At 29.0% G+C, this 14,100-nt stretch overlaps 1 protein-coding gene across 1 annotated transcript; it reads left to right on the top strand.

Annotated features, from left to right (window-relative positions):
- Positions 1 to 3,480: 3,480 nt before the first annotated feature.
- Positions 3,481 to 6,992, top strand: UMAMIT17 (nodulin MtN21 /EamA-like transporter family protein). Its single transcript, XM_020369942.3, has 7 exons — positions 3,481 to 3,798; positions 3,928 to 3,990; positions 4,942 to 5,058; positions 5,459 to 5,711; positions 6,066 to 6,224; positions 6,317 to 6,468; positions 6,569 to 6,992. Exons 1-7 carry the CDS (start codon positions 3,578 to 3,580, stop codon positions 6,801 to 6,803), a joined length of 1,200 nt encoding a protein of 399 aa, XP_020225531.1. The 5' UTR covers positions 3,481 to 3,577; the 3' UTR covers positions 6,804 to 6,992.
- Positions 6,993 to 14,100: the final 7,108 nt, after the last annotated feature.

The raw sequence follows: 14,100 nt of genomic DNA, 5'->3' as shown, positions 1-14,100 counted from the left end.
AAATTTTCACATTTTCTTCTTCTTATGATAAATATATTGATTGACATACACTTTATATAAATCTATGTAGTAGTTTTCTAAAGTATTGAATATTCTCACATGATACATGCGCAAGCGCAAACAATTTATTTTTTGGGTGGGCCCGGGGATGTGTTAAAAAGAGATTTCAACAAATTATCTTTCTACACGATGCATTGTTGTTTTACATATTGACAAAACCATCAAGGGATATATTAGATTAAAAGAAGAGGCCTATATCTTAAGAAATACAGTAATAGATGAGGTAAAGAATTCAGAAATTTAATGTATGAAAAGGGAAGAATTCAATTACAGGATTGTGTAGCGGAAACACATTGTAGAAGAAACATGCATATAGGAGATCTGGAGATGTAGTTTCGAAAGTTGTTCTCCATTCTTGAAACCATAAAGATCAATGTCCAAAATTAGTGTGTTCTAACCAAGTGTCGGATAACTATGAATTATATGACATATTATGGACGCAACTTAATAGATCAGAACGAGACGACAATGTCTGTCTTCCCTTCTCTTTTTAGATGCCAGGCAACTTAGGTTTCAAGTGCATATGTAACTCAACTTTAAAGGAAATTAAAATTGATGGAAATAGTCTAGCTATAAATTCAACTTTTCTTTCTAAAAGGTTTCTTTAAATCTTAAAAGAAAAAGGAAGCATGAACTCAAAAAAACTTTTGTTTAAAACTTAATTTTCCAGAATTTCAGAGATGTCATTTAAGAAAGAGTGAATGAAGACTGTGGAGATTAACATATTTCATACACAAAAATGGCATTGTTTATGCTGGACAATTGTGGTTGTGGGCAATTATTCCACAGTAGGAACCGTTATAATATGTAATTTGTGGTATTTATACTGCTTTTGTAATTAATTATTTTATTTTATGTTATTTATAAGTAAATACTGAAAAAATATTTAATAATAAATTAAAGATATAAAAAATAATCTTAAATAAATTTAAAAATTAATAATTTTTACTTATAATTAAAAATAAAAAAATCTAATATGTTACTTATAATTATAACTAAAAATAAATTTTATATATAAAATATTATTTTGGTTTTTCACATTTTGTTATATTATTATTGTGCCCTTAATTATTATTGGTAAATGTCTCATTTCTGCTAGTAAATTGTAATTGAAGACAGTTTGGTAGGTTCTCAATCACTCTTGTGATCAGTAAATCACTTTAGAGAGAAAAACATGCATTCTATCTCTTTGATACCTATAATAAAATAGACTTTTAGTGATAATAAAAATTATTGTAAAATTTTTATCAATATTTTTACATTAGTTATTATATGTAGTATCGCTAAAATATTTACCTGACATTTAATATTTTGTGTTATTGCCACTAAAAGTTGATTCATAATACTTTTTAATTATCATATCTCTAGTTAATGTGAGATTTTATAGGATTGTCCACTATTTATATATTCTTTAATTTTCTTATTTTTTAATTAATTATTTTATTAATAATCGATGTGAAACTTGAGTTTTTTCTTTATTTTTTTAATTGTCTTATCTCCTAATAGATGTGAGACTTACAAGGTGAAAGTTGTTCTCTACTGACATATTCTTTAATTAATTTATCTATAATCGATGTGAAATTTGGATTTTTTTTCTTATTTTTTTAATTTTCTTATCTTCTAATTAAGATATATGGAACTTGTAAGGTAAGAGTTGTTATCTACTTACATACTCTTTAATTATTTTATCTATAGTCAATGTAAGACTTAAATTTTTTCTAATAAATAATTATTGGTAATAGTAAATTTTTGTATGATGTAAATACATTTTTAGTGACTATTATATATTAATCATTAATATTTTTATTAGATAATAAAATAGAAACAATTAATTTATTATTATTAAATAATTATCAGTAATAATAAATTTTGTTGTAATGAATTATGAAAAATTAGAAGTAAAAAATTATTAAATTTATATTTTATTATGTATGTGTGTAATGTTAATCATTTTAATTTTATGATTAATAATTATTCTTTTGAAGGAATATTAGTATTTTCGAAGAGTTGCATCTAACCACTAATAAGTTCAATCATAACTACATGGATGTAAGCATTGCAATCTCAGCCACAATTACTGAAAGGAAGTTCATATGCTACTGCCCACGTCACTTGCATTTAGTGTGGCATCATGATACCATCTAGCCGTTTTTATTGGAATTCATGATTATTGCAGACCTTATCAACATTCACTTAATGAGGGGCACAAAATTTTAAGTTTAATTCATTAAATTTTTAATTCTTTTATTGTTTATATGCAATTTTAATGTAATATATTTTCTTCTTGAACTCATCATTTGTTTAATTACATTAAGCAAAATATGTATCATTCCCTTATTTCATTTGATTTTGAGTTGGATGCTATATCAACGGAAACAAGAATCCACTTGGGTGAAAGGAATATAGCACGATCTAACAATATCACGAAAGTCAAAATATATATTATAGTGGAATTTTGTTTTCGATACATACATGATCATGGAATTATATCTGTTGTTCTCTTTTCTTGTCTTTTTTTTTTTTTTGTTTTTTTGTTGTTCTCTATTCTTGTCTTGTTATACCAATTAATTGAACGATAAAAATTTAATAAGAAATAATAATTAAGAGAAAAATATTATTTTCAAGAAAAAAAATTTTAGTTATTGTCATTAATTGAAGAGACCAAAAACAACATATTTGAATTGCAATGATTAGTTTGATTATTTTTTGAGTGGTATAACACGTATGTTGAAATAGAGAATTTGATTATTGAGCTATTTAATGGATATTAAATAATATTGTTTGTATTATTATTCTTACTATTGCATATCTTAATCCCACTCTAAGATTTGAGTGTGAGATTCTATAAATATATGTTGAATTCAAATATAATTAGATTACAATCATAGCATGTATATGTTTGTGGGGGTCGAGACATATAATGTGGCGATAGGCAACGTAGGTGAAAAATCTCTAATTAATGAATGATTTTTAACTCATTTCATCCTTATTTCTGAATGGTGTACACATATACAACACCCACTCTTACTTAACACCACATAGGAACATATTTGCTGGCGTCATGACCAAGCACTAAACCCAAATTTCATTCGGTGGTCAATGAATCAAGCACCCCATCCCACTTCCCGTAAATTAAACAAACAGAAAAATTATACAATAAAGAAAGATAAATTGTATCAAGAGGACAATAAAAATAATTTTCTATAATATCTGGCTTGCTTTTTTCTATTATACACATAAAGAGGATTCTAGTAATTGCAAGGAACATGTTTGTTTTGGAAAATGAGTAAGGGAATCATTGGGGTGAAAAATGAAGTGGGAGAGTTAGTGGCTTGGACAAGTAAGTGTTTGTTGTGTGAAACCGGGTCTTCTTTTTAAATAATTTTGCTTTTTTGTCCTATAAAAGGAGCACTTCACGTTTTGAGGGTCACCCACAAACTCATAAGTCACAACTCACAACCCATAACTCGTAGAGAGAGTTTGTGTGTGTTTTGTGTGTCACCTATTGGATCGGTGCATGCAAAAGATGGAGGACCAAAATGGTAGTGGTAAGTTCAGTGAGGGGCTTCGCAAGGTGAAGCCTTATCTTGCTATATTGTCCCTTCAGTTTGGCTACTCAGGGATGTATATCATCACTATGGTTTCTTTCAAGCATGGCATGAGTCATTGGATACTCTCAGTCTACCGTCATGTAGTTGCAGCTATTATAATTGTCCCCTTTGCACTTGTCCTTGAAAGGTATATAGTATATCTTTCTCTTCCTCTTTCAGAGTGTGTGTGTGTGTCCGTTCCACTTCTCAAACAACAGCAGCTTTTGTTGTTCCTGATTCCCAAGATCCTTATAATAAGGTTTTGTTTTTATTACAGAAAAATACGACCAAAGATGACTCTTCCCATCTTCCTCAGGATAGTGGCACTTGGTTTCCTCGAGTAAGGCTCTTCAGACTATACTATTTACAGATACCATATACAGAAACATACATTTAATTCGTTTATTCTTAGACTCTTCATTGGGTTGGATAATTCGTTATAATATTTTTAATTACTTATGCATGCATGCATAATAAGTAGCTATACATTTAACATGACCCTTTTTATTATTTTGTTGAAGTGACAAAGAATTTATTTTCTTCCTTGTTCGGTAAAGGAAAAAAGATTCCCAGGGAATATAAATATTCAAACAATAAAATACTCAGTTCGAATTTTATTTTTTTAACTTTTTTTCCCAACTTGTTTCACACTTGCACTGCTTTCCTTATTTACATGATCATAAATAAGAACAGAAACACATAACACATTACAACACTTTCAATAAAACCCTCAAGTTAAAATCAGAGGAATAATTAATATATATTAACTAAATACCTATGTACGTAACTTATAAGTTATTAATGCATAAATAATAATTAATTAAGTAAATTAATGTATTAGGCAATTTATCAAACCCGAAACACTACTTCGGCGGTGTTTACTGTTTTCCTTATTTTTATTCAGCCGATAATTGGTTGTATAATTCTTTATCATGAAACAAAAATCCTTAAATTAATAATATATAGGATATATAATATAGATATAGCTATTCTGCATAATCGATCTATAACCCAAAACTAATATAAATGAGATTATTACCTGATAGTGACGTTCATAATGCTCCACCTTTTGTAGCGGACACGTCCTACCGAAGAAAGTGACCCGTCCAATAATCATTTAAAACGCAATGTTTCCAATCATAATGTCATTATTTTCTTACTTACCAATAATTTTAATTCCTTTTGTTATTTTAATTAAACCATGCTACGGAAATGCTAGTAGGGCATGTGTGTGTTGGTACAACGTTTTTGATGTGCAATTAGTAACTCTGTTGGTGATGAAATGGAACAGGCCAGTGCTAGATCAGAACCTGTATAACATGGGGATGAAAATGACCTCAACAACGTTTGCATCGGCCACTGTTAATGTCCTCCCGGCCATAACTTTCGTAATGGCACTCATTTTCAGGTAAAAGATTAATTCATCACTATTCACCGTTATATAAATGGATATTAGTGCGCTTACGCAAAGGTAAAAAGGCTAGTTGCATTCCAAAGAATAATAGGATCCACCCTGCATGCATGACATGGGGCCACTACTTGACAAATGATGTCACAAACTATTAAATCTGTGCCATATGTATCCACACTCTTTGCAATATTAATTCTTAAATTAAATCTTGATTGATTCCAACTAGTCCAATGATATCCCTGATGCAAGTTGGACCAAACAAGATTATTTTTAATTTAGTTGGGACATATGCATATCAAATAATATTCTTCTAATTTTCTTTGTTATTCACTGTTCAAGATTTATTCTATTGAATCTAATTAATGACGTGGAAGTTAATTATTGTACTGATTACCAGGCTAGAGAAGGTGAACTTGAGAAAATTCCACAGCCTAGCCAAGGTCATTGGAACAGTTATAACAGTTTCAGGAGCTATGGTTATGACCCTGTACAAAGGCCCTGCATTTCAAATCATAAAGGGTGGAGGAGCCATCAGCCAGCATAGCAACTCTACCAGTACTACCACTGAACCCTCTGACCAGCATTGGATAGTTGGCACATTAATGCTCGTATCAAGTTGTGCTAGTTGGGCTGGTTTCTTTATTCTGCAAGTAAGTATATATAGCCAAAACGAATCATTCACATATGATGGAGAAATTATTGCATACATAGTACGTATAGAATAATGTCTTCTGATTAATCTTCACTTGACATGTACTCATATTTTTAATTTACAAAGAAAACAAATATGTCATGTAGAGATAGATAATGATATCAATGGAATCTAGTCGGTAAGTTGAATAGAATATGAAGATGTTATAAACTTTATTAATACTGAGTTAGATTGTCATGAATTAAAAAAAATAGAAATAGATCGAGATGATGACATAATTCGAAGTATGTAATAATTTCTCTGCTTTGTGTAATTAAGAATCTGACTTTGTGTTACTATTTTGTGGAATTAGTCATTCACTTTGAAGAAGTACCCAGCAGAGCTCTCACTCACAGCTTGGATTTGCGTGATGGGTATCATTGAGGGTTCAATCGCATCCCTTATATTTGAAAGAGACTTCAGTGTGTGGGCCATAGGCTGGGACTCTAGGCTTCTTGCTTGTGTTTATTCTGTGAGTACCCTAAAACCATTGAATGATGAATGGTGACTTCTTAATTAATGATTCAACTAACTAAAAATTTGTGATAAATAATAATTAACCAGGGGGTGATATGTTCTGGAATGGCGTATTATGTGCAAGGGGTTGTAACTAGGGAACGTGGACCAGTGTTTGTGACATCTTTCAGCCCTCTATGTATGATTATCACTGCTGCATTGGGTTCCCTTGTCTTAGCCGAACAAGTTCATCTAGGAAGGTATGTATTATATTAAAATATTTGCGTGTGTCAATAAATTGATAGCAAATGCTAAAGTAATGTGCTAATTAAGTTTATCTTGTGTTTAATTCCTTCTCAGTATATTTGGGGCGATTCTGATTGTGTGTGGACTTTACACTGTGGTGTGGGGCAAAAGCAAAGACCGTCAGAGCACAAAAGATATAGGGAAAGATGAAAGGCAAGAATTGCCAATAAAGGATGGTGAAAAATCAGGGACAGACATTTTTGATGGCATGGAGATCAATGTTCCTGCTGAGGTATTGAAGAAAGGGTCAGGGAAAAATGTGGCACTATCGACAATAACAACATCATGAAGGTCCTTTCATGGGACTAGCCATAATTTTTCCTGTTATCTTTAGCTAGATTGAGGCCAAGAAAGATTTTGTGCTCAAAATCTTTACCTCACTAGCTTCATTTTCATTGTATCTTTCTTGTTTTCCTTTAACTTTATTCCGTGTTTCAGAAAGTATAATGTGAATCAAATAATGCAATGCTTCTGTCTCTTTTTTGTCCTCCCAATACTTTCGTTTTTTATCTAATCATATGTGTCATGTGCTCAAAGCAAAGATTCTATTTCTAAAAGAAAATCAAACATGCAAGCACTTGTACATGTAGCTGTGAAAATGGTTCGATTTGTTTGTAATTCACCAGCGAGCGTTGAGCTTTTCACCCGCAAGAGAGAGGGTGTTGGTCATTGATATGTTAATCTATGTTTATTTATATGGATTAAGCTTAACTAATGACATGCAATTCATAAAATTAAAAAATAAAAATTATAATTATCCACTAATTTTATTGTATGTAAAAATTGAAGACCACAAGAGTTAGTTTAATAGTTGAAGGAAGAGGTTAAAGTAGAAGTGAGAGGAGATCAAGTTCAACCCTCATCTCATCTTTGTAATTTTTTTTTTGTTACAGCACAAAAGATTTTTGCACATATATTAAAAACAAAATTGATTTTGAGGATGAATTTCAATTCAATTTTGTAACTTAATTTGAATTCCTGATGGAATATATGAATTTGAAATTTGAATTATTTTTATTTAAATTTCTTTCATTTTATAATTACTTTGATGTAATTCAAATTTGAATTGTTTTCATTTAAATTTATTCTATTTTATAATTGTTTTGATATGATAAGTTAATTTAAATTTTAAAAAATTTAAATACTTAATATAAACAAGACAAAATGATTTTCAATGCATGCAAAATTTATTTTTTTAATATATTTTTAAAATTTTAAATTTTTAATATTAAATTTTACTTAAAAAAATAGTTAAATTTTTAAATATTTAATAATTCAAAAATTAGCAATATTGATAGATAAGAGGAAGAAGAAAAAGAGACAAGGGCGAGAGATGAAAAGAGAAAGAGGAGAAGAAAATGAGAGAGAATTGAAAAAAAAAAAATAAGGAAAAATAGAGGGAAAAGAAAAGAGAGAGAAGATAAATAAATAATAAAGTCACACAAAATCTCTGACATTTTAAAGAAATTGTACATGAGTATAATATGTGCAAATTCTACTAAAATAATCTTACAAAAATAATATTTCATTAAAACTTGTGTGTTTTTTAATGCTCGGATAGTTTGTGTAACTGGAACAAAATGTTTACCAAATATCATGTTTAAATTCAGAGAGATAACCGCTATGATAGAATTGTCTCTAAAAACAGGATACATATTGGGGTGGGGGGGGGGGATTCTACACATTAAAACATCCATTAAATTTGTTTAATTTGCCTTGATCAGATGCAATATTAATTTAGCTGATCTTTTCCCATCTTGTGGCTATATTTCTTCGAGCTTTACTAGCAAGTTGTAGAGAGAACATTAATTGTATACTGAATGATTTGATCCTATATATATTCCGCATAATTTATATGCCAAATGTTTGAGGAATTTTTTGGGTACAAAATATTCTAGGATTTGACAATATAATAGATTCAAACAGCACTAAATATTTCCAAATCAATCATAAAGTAAAAGGATAAATTACACGAAGAGATTCTTTACGAAAATTGCTCAAACTGATGTGTCAAGATCTTAGTAGAAACAAACAATATTAATAACTTATACAAAATAAGTTATTGTCAATAAGAATTCAATTGCTTAAATGATTAAATCACTACTTACAGTAATTTTATCTAAGTATGCTGGTACCATATAAAACTGCCTAATTATAAATATGCCATGCATGAGATCATTGTGTAAAAGTATTTATGTGCCAAATGTTGGAGAATATATTGTTTTGGTACGAAATATTATAGGATTTGACAATGTGGTTTTTGTGTCAGCAATTCCATGATAGATACAAAGCAGGCAGCGGTACATGTACAACGATGAGAATCAAATTCAGATTCAGATTCAGATTCAGATTCCATCCAACTTAATTCTGTCACAGAGATTCCCTTCCTAAGCAGCACGTGAAGTGAGGCCCCTACAGCTCACAGGAAGCAAGACAAATACTACTGAATATATAAATAAGATAAATGAATAGTTACATAAATATATAGTTATGATGCACATCTTTTATTAAAAAAATATATAAATTAAAGTTACATAAATATTTAGTCATAAATTTTGAATTATTTATATTTCAGTTACCCATTTCACAAATATGAATATATACAGAATTTAATAAATAAAGTATTAGAAGAAGCATTTTGTTTTTGCCAAGAAACCTCTCTTAATAACTCTTGCACTCAATTAGCCTTAGCCTTGTATTTTATTCTCTCTTACAGTAAAATCCTCCCTTCAAAATCCAACAAATTAAAAACCTGGAGTGTGGTTTCAATTAGCTAGCCATGCATGCATTTTGGAAAGAAAAAAAAGCTTCTCACAAGTTGAATTGTACTTTTTCCACTTCATGTTGGGGTGTTAGCTTGCTTTTCCAATGTTCATGGTTTGTAGGTCATAACATAAAATTGCATAGCCGAACGTCATTTCCACTTTCCCTGTTTACTGTTTAGGGTTGCATGTGTTCCTCTATTTCTCTCTCTTGGTAATTAAGTGGTCTTTTTGTTGTTTCCCTGTCATCACCCAACTTGTTTTGTTCCATTGCAAGTCGGCAAATCAAGACATTTTTCATACACAAACAAGTTAGGGATAGGTGCATCTCACAATATAGCATTTACTATCTTCTATAATCTTTGACCGACAAGATACTAGATAAATAGATTTCTTAAACATGCTGGTAGAAGTTTGATTATTTGGTAATGTATACAGAAAAGACTTTATTGAAAGAGATAAAACTAAATTAGTAATTTCTATACTTCAAAAGGAATTAACCTAATTATCGATAGGAAGATATCTTTAGTACATATATAGCGGACATAAAAAATATAAATATAAATAAAATCTCTGGTCTTTGCTTAAATGTTGCCAAGGACTTCTTTTGTCCACCTCAAATTAAAGTAGCAATGGAAAAAATATATATATACAAACAGTGGATCGTGAATTATATACAAACATTATTGTGTGCGGCAATTCCATTGTGTCTCCGAGAATCAAAATCCATTACATTCTCCCTTGCAATGTTCGTACACACATAATATCTTATCTAACTACTACACAACATGAGGAAGAAAAACTATAATCAGAATCTTTAGCACAAGTGGTAGGATAGATTTTGCTACTTTGTACCCCAAATGGGTGGAGGATTGGGATTTAAAATTTCAATTTAATAGGTGCTACTTCCTATTTCCTAAGGTATGAGATACACTAGTATTTGCCGTCCAATTAAGTTAGGTTCACACACCCCAACACCCCTATCATCTCCAACTTATTGGCTTAGTGGCTGGTAGGCCCAACCCTCCATGCTAGCTACCTTATCAAATCTGCTAACTTCTCTATCACCATTTGGAGTAGTCTGCAAAAATATCAACTTTCAAATTAGATAAAAACGATCAAGTTAGGAAAGATCTCAAACCTAATGCATTATAGTGTGTTTGAATAAAAAATTTTAAAAATTTAAAAGAATTTTAATTACATTAATTTTAATTTTTTATCAATTATTTATTTAGACAAATTAATTCACATTTATTAAATTTTACATTTTTAGTTTGAATTAGACAATTAAATTTTCTTTACGAGTAAAATTGATTTTAAACGCGCGCGCATATATATATATATATATATATATATTGAAATTTTAAAATTAAATTTTAAATATTAGCTTATTTTAAATATTAATTTTTAAAACTTAATATTATATCATATTTAATAATTTTAAATATTTAATAATTAAAAAAAACTATTGTTGAAGGAGTGGGGGTAGGATAAAAAAATAAAAAAGAAAGAATTTTAAATTCTTATTTTTTTTTTTGCAAGAATTTAAAATTTTATAATTTTAAGAAATTTCACAAATACTTAAACTTTAAATTTTTTATAAATTTTCTATTCAAACAAAGTATTTCATTCCAAAACATTTAAAATTTTAAAAAAAAATTAAATTATTCTATTAAAATTTTTCAATCCAAAGACACTCTTATGAATTCGAGTTAAAATGTTAAATTCACTTAATTTCTTGTAATTTTTTTACATAAAAAAAAAAAAAATCAGTTATGCAATCAAAATGTAAAATAATTTATTGTCATTCACTCATAACATAAAGAAAGTAGAATCAATTAGTAATCAAGTGACAACATAACTAGTAAAAATGAACTTCTTAGTTCTTACAGATTACTATCATAATGTTTAATTAAAACTATAATCACGTTGGCTATTAGTTAACTAATCGTTTTAAATATTAAATATGTATACATACATAATTCAATTTTCAAGAATTGTTAAATAATAAAAAAATATATATATATTTTAGTCCCTTCTTGAACTTTTGAAATTCTGTTAGTTTTCTTGAATTTCAATTCAACGTGATAGACCAGGAATAAAAAAAATGTTGATGAATGAGTGTGATGCTTCAATACTAAAGTAGAATTGGGTACACGTTACTTAATTGGACACGAAGGAGTGATAAATTAAGATGGATTGCGATTTTATATATGTTGTTTGGAGTTTGGAGGAGACACTAGCATAAGATATGCATCATAATATTATCATTATTGTACAAAATTAAAGCGTGAATGCCCCCCAGACAGAAAGAAATTGGACGCTACCTACTTTCTTGCTAAAGAAATCGCACCTTTTTGACCGAAATAAAGACTAGTATACTTTTAATGAGCTAATCAAAATACCTAATCACGAACATTTCTTTTTGCATGAGCAATCCGATAAGTTATGCCAGAAACGAAAAATAACATTATTGAGCGTGTGTTTCTGTATTACGTTATTTGTCATAAAGTTTATGTTTTGCTCTGAAAAGTTAAATCACATCACATCACACATTTTACGGGTTTAATTAAATTTTTAATTGCATCAAAAAGCTCTAATATCAATATTTTTTTCTTTTTCCTACTTTATATTATTTTGTTACATAATGCATAAGCTTTAATTTAGTGCACCAAAAATATATATATGCTTTTTTTCAGTGGCAAAGCCACGTTCAAATGAATATCGACATCTACTCTTTTAAGCTAAGCCTTTACTAATTATTTGACATGATTGTACGGCAACAAAAGTATTACATACTTGATATAGTATATAGTCGTCATCTAGTTAAGCCAATACATTTTTACATTTAACCTTACTGGTTCCAAAAGCACAAGTTCAATATCACATTCACATTAATATATACTTACACGTACACTTCTGAAAAAGACAGAGAATTAAATAAAAACATAAATAGTTTAAATTTTCAAAAGTTTATCACGTCCACTTTTAAAGTGTCATTTTAAAGAAACAATAACTTTTAAAAAGTAGTTAGATCGATTTGAAAGAAAACAAACCCTTGCATTTAATATTTACCCCATGCACAAAATCCGGTCATATAAGAACAAATTTTATGTTGAACCAAAAAAAAAAAAAAAAAAAAAAAGATAACTTTGTGAACAGTTAATCTAAGTAACGTTAAATTTCAATCATTCTTAATTTCAAATTAATTTGAAGATTAACTTCCATAAATTAATTAGCCAATAATTTCTTAGTTAATATTTTTCAAATAAAATAAAGTAACTAATTCCTAAGAATGTGAAAAGGGAATTATTAGGAGTTACTGAAGGATTTAGCAAAACCACATAAAATTACCGTTTATTACTAGATTTAATAAATCAACAAATTTACACATTATTTAGCTTATTCAAAAACAATCTCAATTCAAATGTATAGTTGCAATCAATCCATGTCTAACCACGCCAAATAAGCATTATGCAAGAAGGAACATTTCTCAAAATTAAAATAATAATTATAAATAAATAAAAAAGATAACATTAACAAATCATTCATTCAATACATATCGTTATCCAAAAAAATTCATTCAATACATATCCACAACAAAACTCTAACTACATATTTAGTTATAGAGCATGACAGAGAAATAATAGATCAAGAGGGACCCCATTACGAACTAATGAAGAAAGGAAGAGCAATGAATGATCCTTCAAGCTTTCCTAATTGAGTCAAAAAGTGTACTTCAAGTGCTTTAATATTCTACAGATTATTTGTTTTTCTTAACTCTTTTTATCGGATTTAACTACTTTTATCTTTCCTTCAACATTGTGCCATAAAGTATTATAATCTATTAGGAAAATGATATGGATTGATCAAATAAGTTTATTACTTCATTAGGTTACAATTTAAGAGTGTTGGATTCCAAAATTTGCTTGATTTTAGATGATTAAGAACTACAACTTGGACCTATAAGAATTAAAATTAAGAGAAATGGCCAACTAAATCATTAAACCCATGAAAAACTATTCTTGGAACATCGTGTACAAAAAGTGAAGTCGGAAGTCTGATAACACAATCACAAGTGTTTGAGGCAAAAATACATGATTTTGCCGTCCTACTTTTATTCAAACTTGGATAATGAAGCTCTCGCTATCCCATTTCCTCAGTTAGAGATTCTCTTATAATGAAGTTAACTAGTGACAACCTAGATGTATCAACAAAATTAAAATAAATGCATGCCAAAAACTAGGTACATAATAATCATTTTTACATGAAATTTATATTAATAATAACTCTTTTCTGTCCCTATAAGATTTTATTTTGAGGCCCAGTATATACAATGTACAATGGTCAGTTTTTCATTGATTTTTTGAAAACGATTACCCAACGTAGAATCCGACCGAAGATCATTCAAAAACAAATTTTGTCGATTAAAGGCAATTTCCATGGTCTAGAATCATAACACGTACGAGAAATAACGCTATAACGGCCCAGTCTATATCAAAATCTCCCCTTCTTCCAACCCAAAAAGTAAACAAATCCAATGAAGTCGACCTATATAATCGGATTTTGACTGTCTGGGTAAATTTGAGGTCTAAATTCGAAATTAAACAAGATATTTCTTAATGAAAAAAGGTGGTTTTAAATAGAAGAAAAAAGCAAAATTTTATGCACTCCGTTTCAAACTAATCCAATGCTTTAAACAATGCACTTTCATCTCAGGTTTAGCTCAGTGTAGAGTTATAAGCAAGTTAAACAGAACGCTCTAATTTGACATAAATTTCAACAGACGAACATGCATGCTGCCACTTATGGTAGAAACGGGGC

The sequence above is a fragment of the Cajanus cajan genome, chromosome 6, assembly GCF_000230855.2.
Source record: "Cajanus cajan strain Asha chromosome 6, NIPB_CcT2T_4, whole genome shotgun sequence".
In the NCBI taxonomy this organism is placed as follows: domain Eukaryota; kingdom Viridiplantae; phylum Streptophyta; class Magnoliopsida; order Fabales; family Fabaceae; genus Cajanus; species Cajanus cajan.
The sequence above is the reverse complement of the archived record's forward strand: the minus strand, read 5'-3'. Positions and strand labels throughout refer to the sequence as shown.

Coding starts and splice junctions, on each gene's coding strand:
- UMAMIT17 (XM_020369942.3), top strand. CDS start 3,578: ATGCAAAAGATGGAGGACCAAAATGGTAGTGGTAAGTTCAGTGAGGGG. Junction 3,799..3,927: donor TTTGCACTTGTCCTTGAAAG/GTATATAGTATA, acceptor TTTTTATTACAG/AAAAATACGACCAAAGATGA. Junction 3,991..4,941: donor GTGGCACTTGGTTTCCTCGA/GTAAGGCTCTTC, acceptor GAAATGGAACAG/GCCAGTGCTAGATCAGAACC.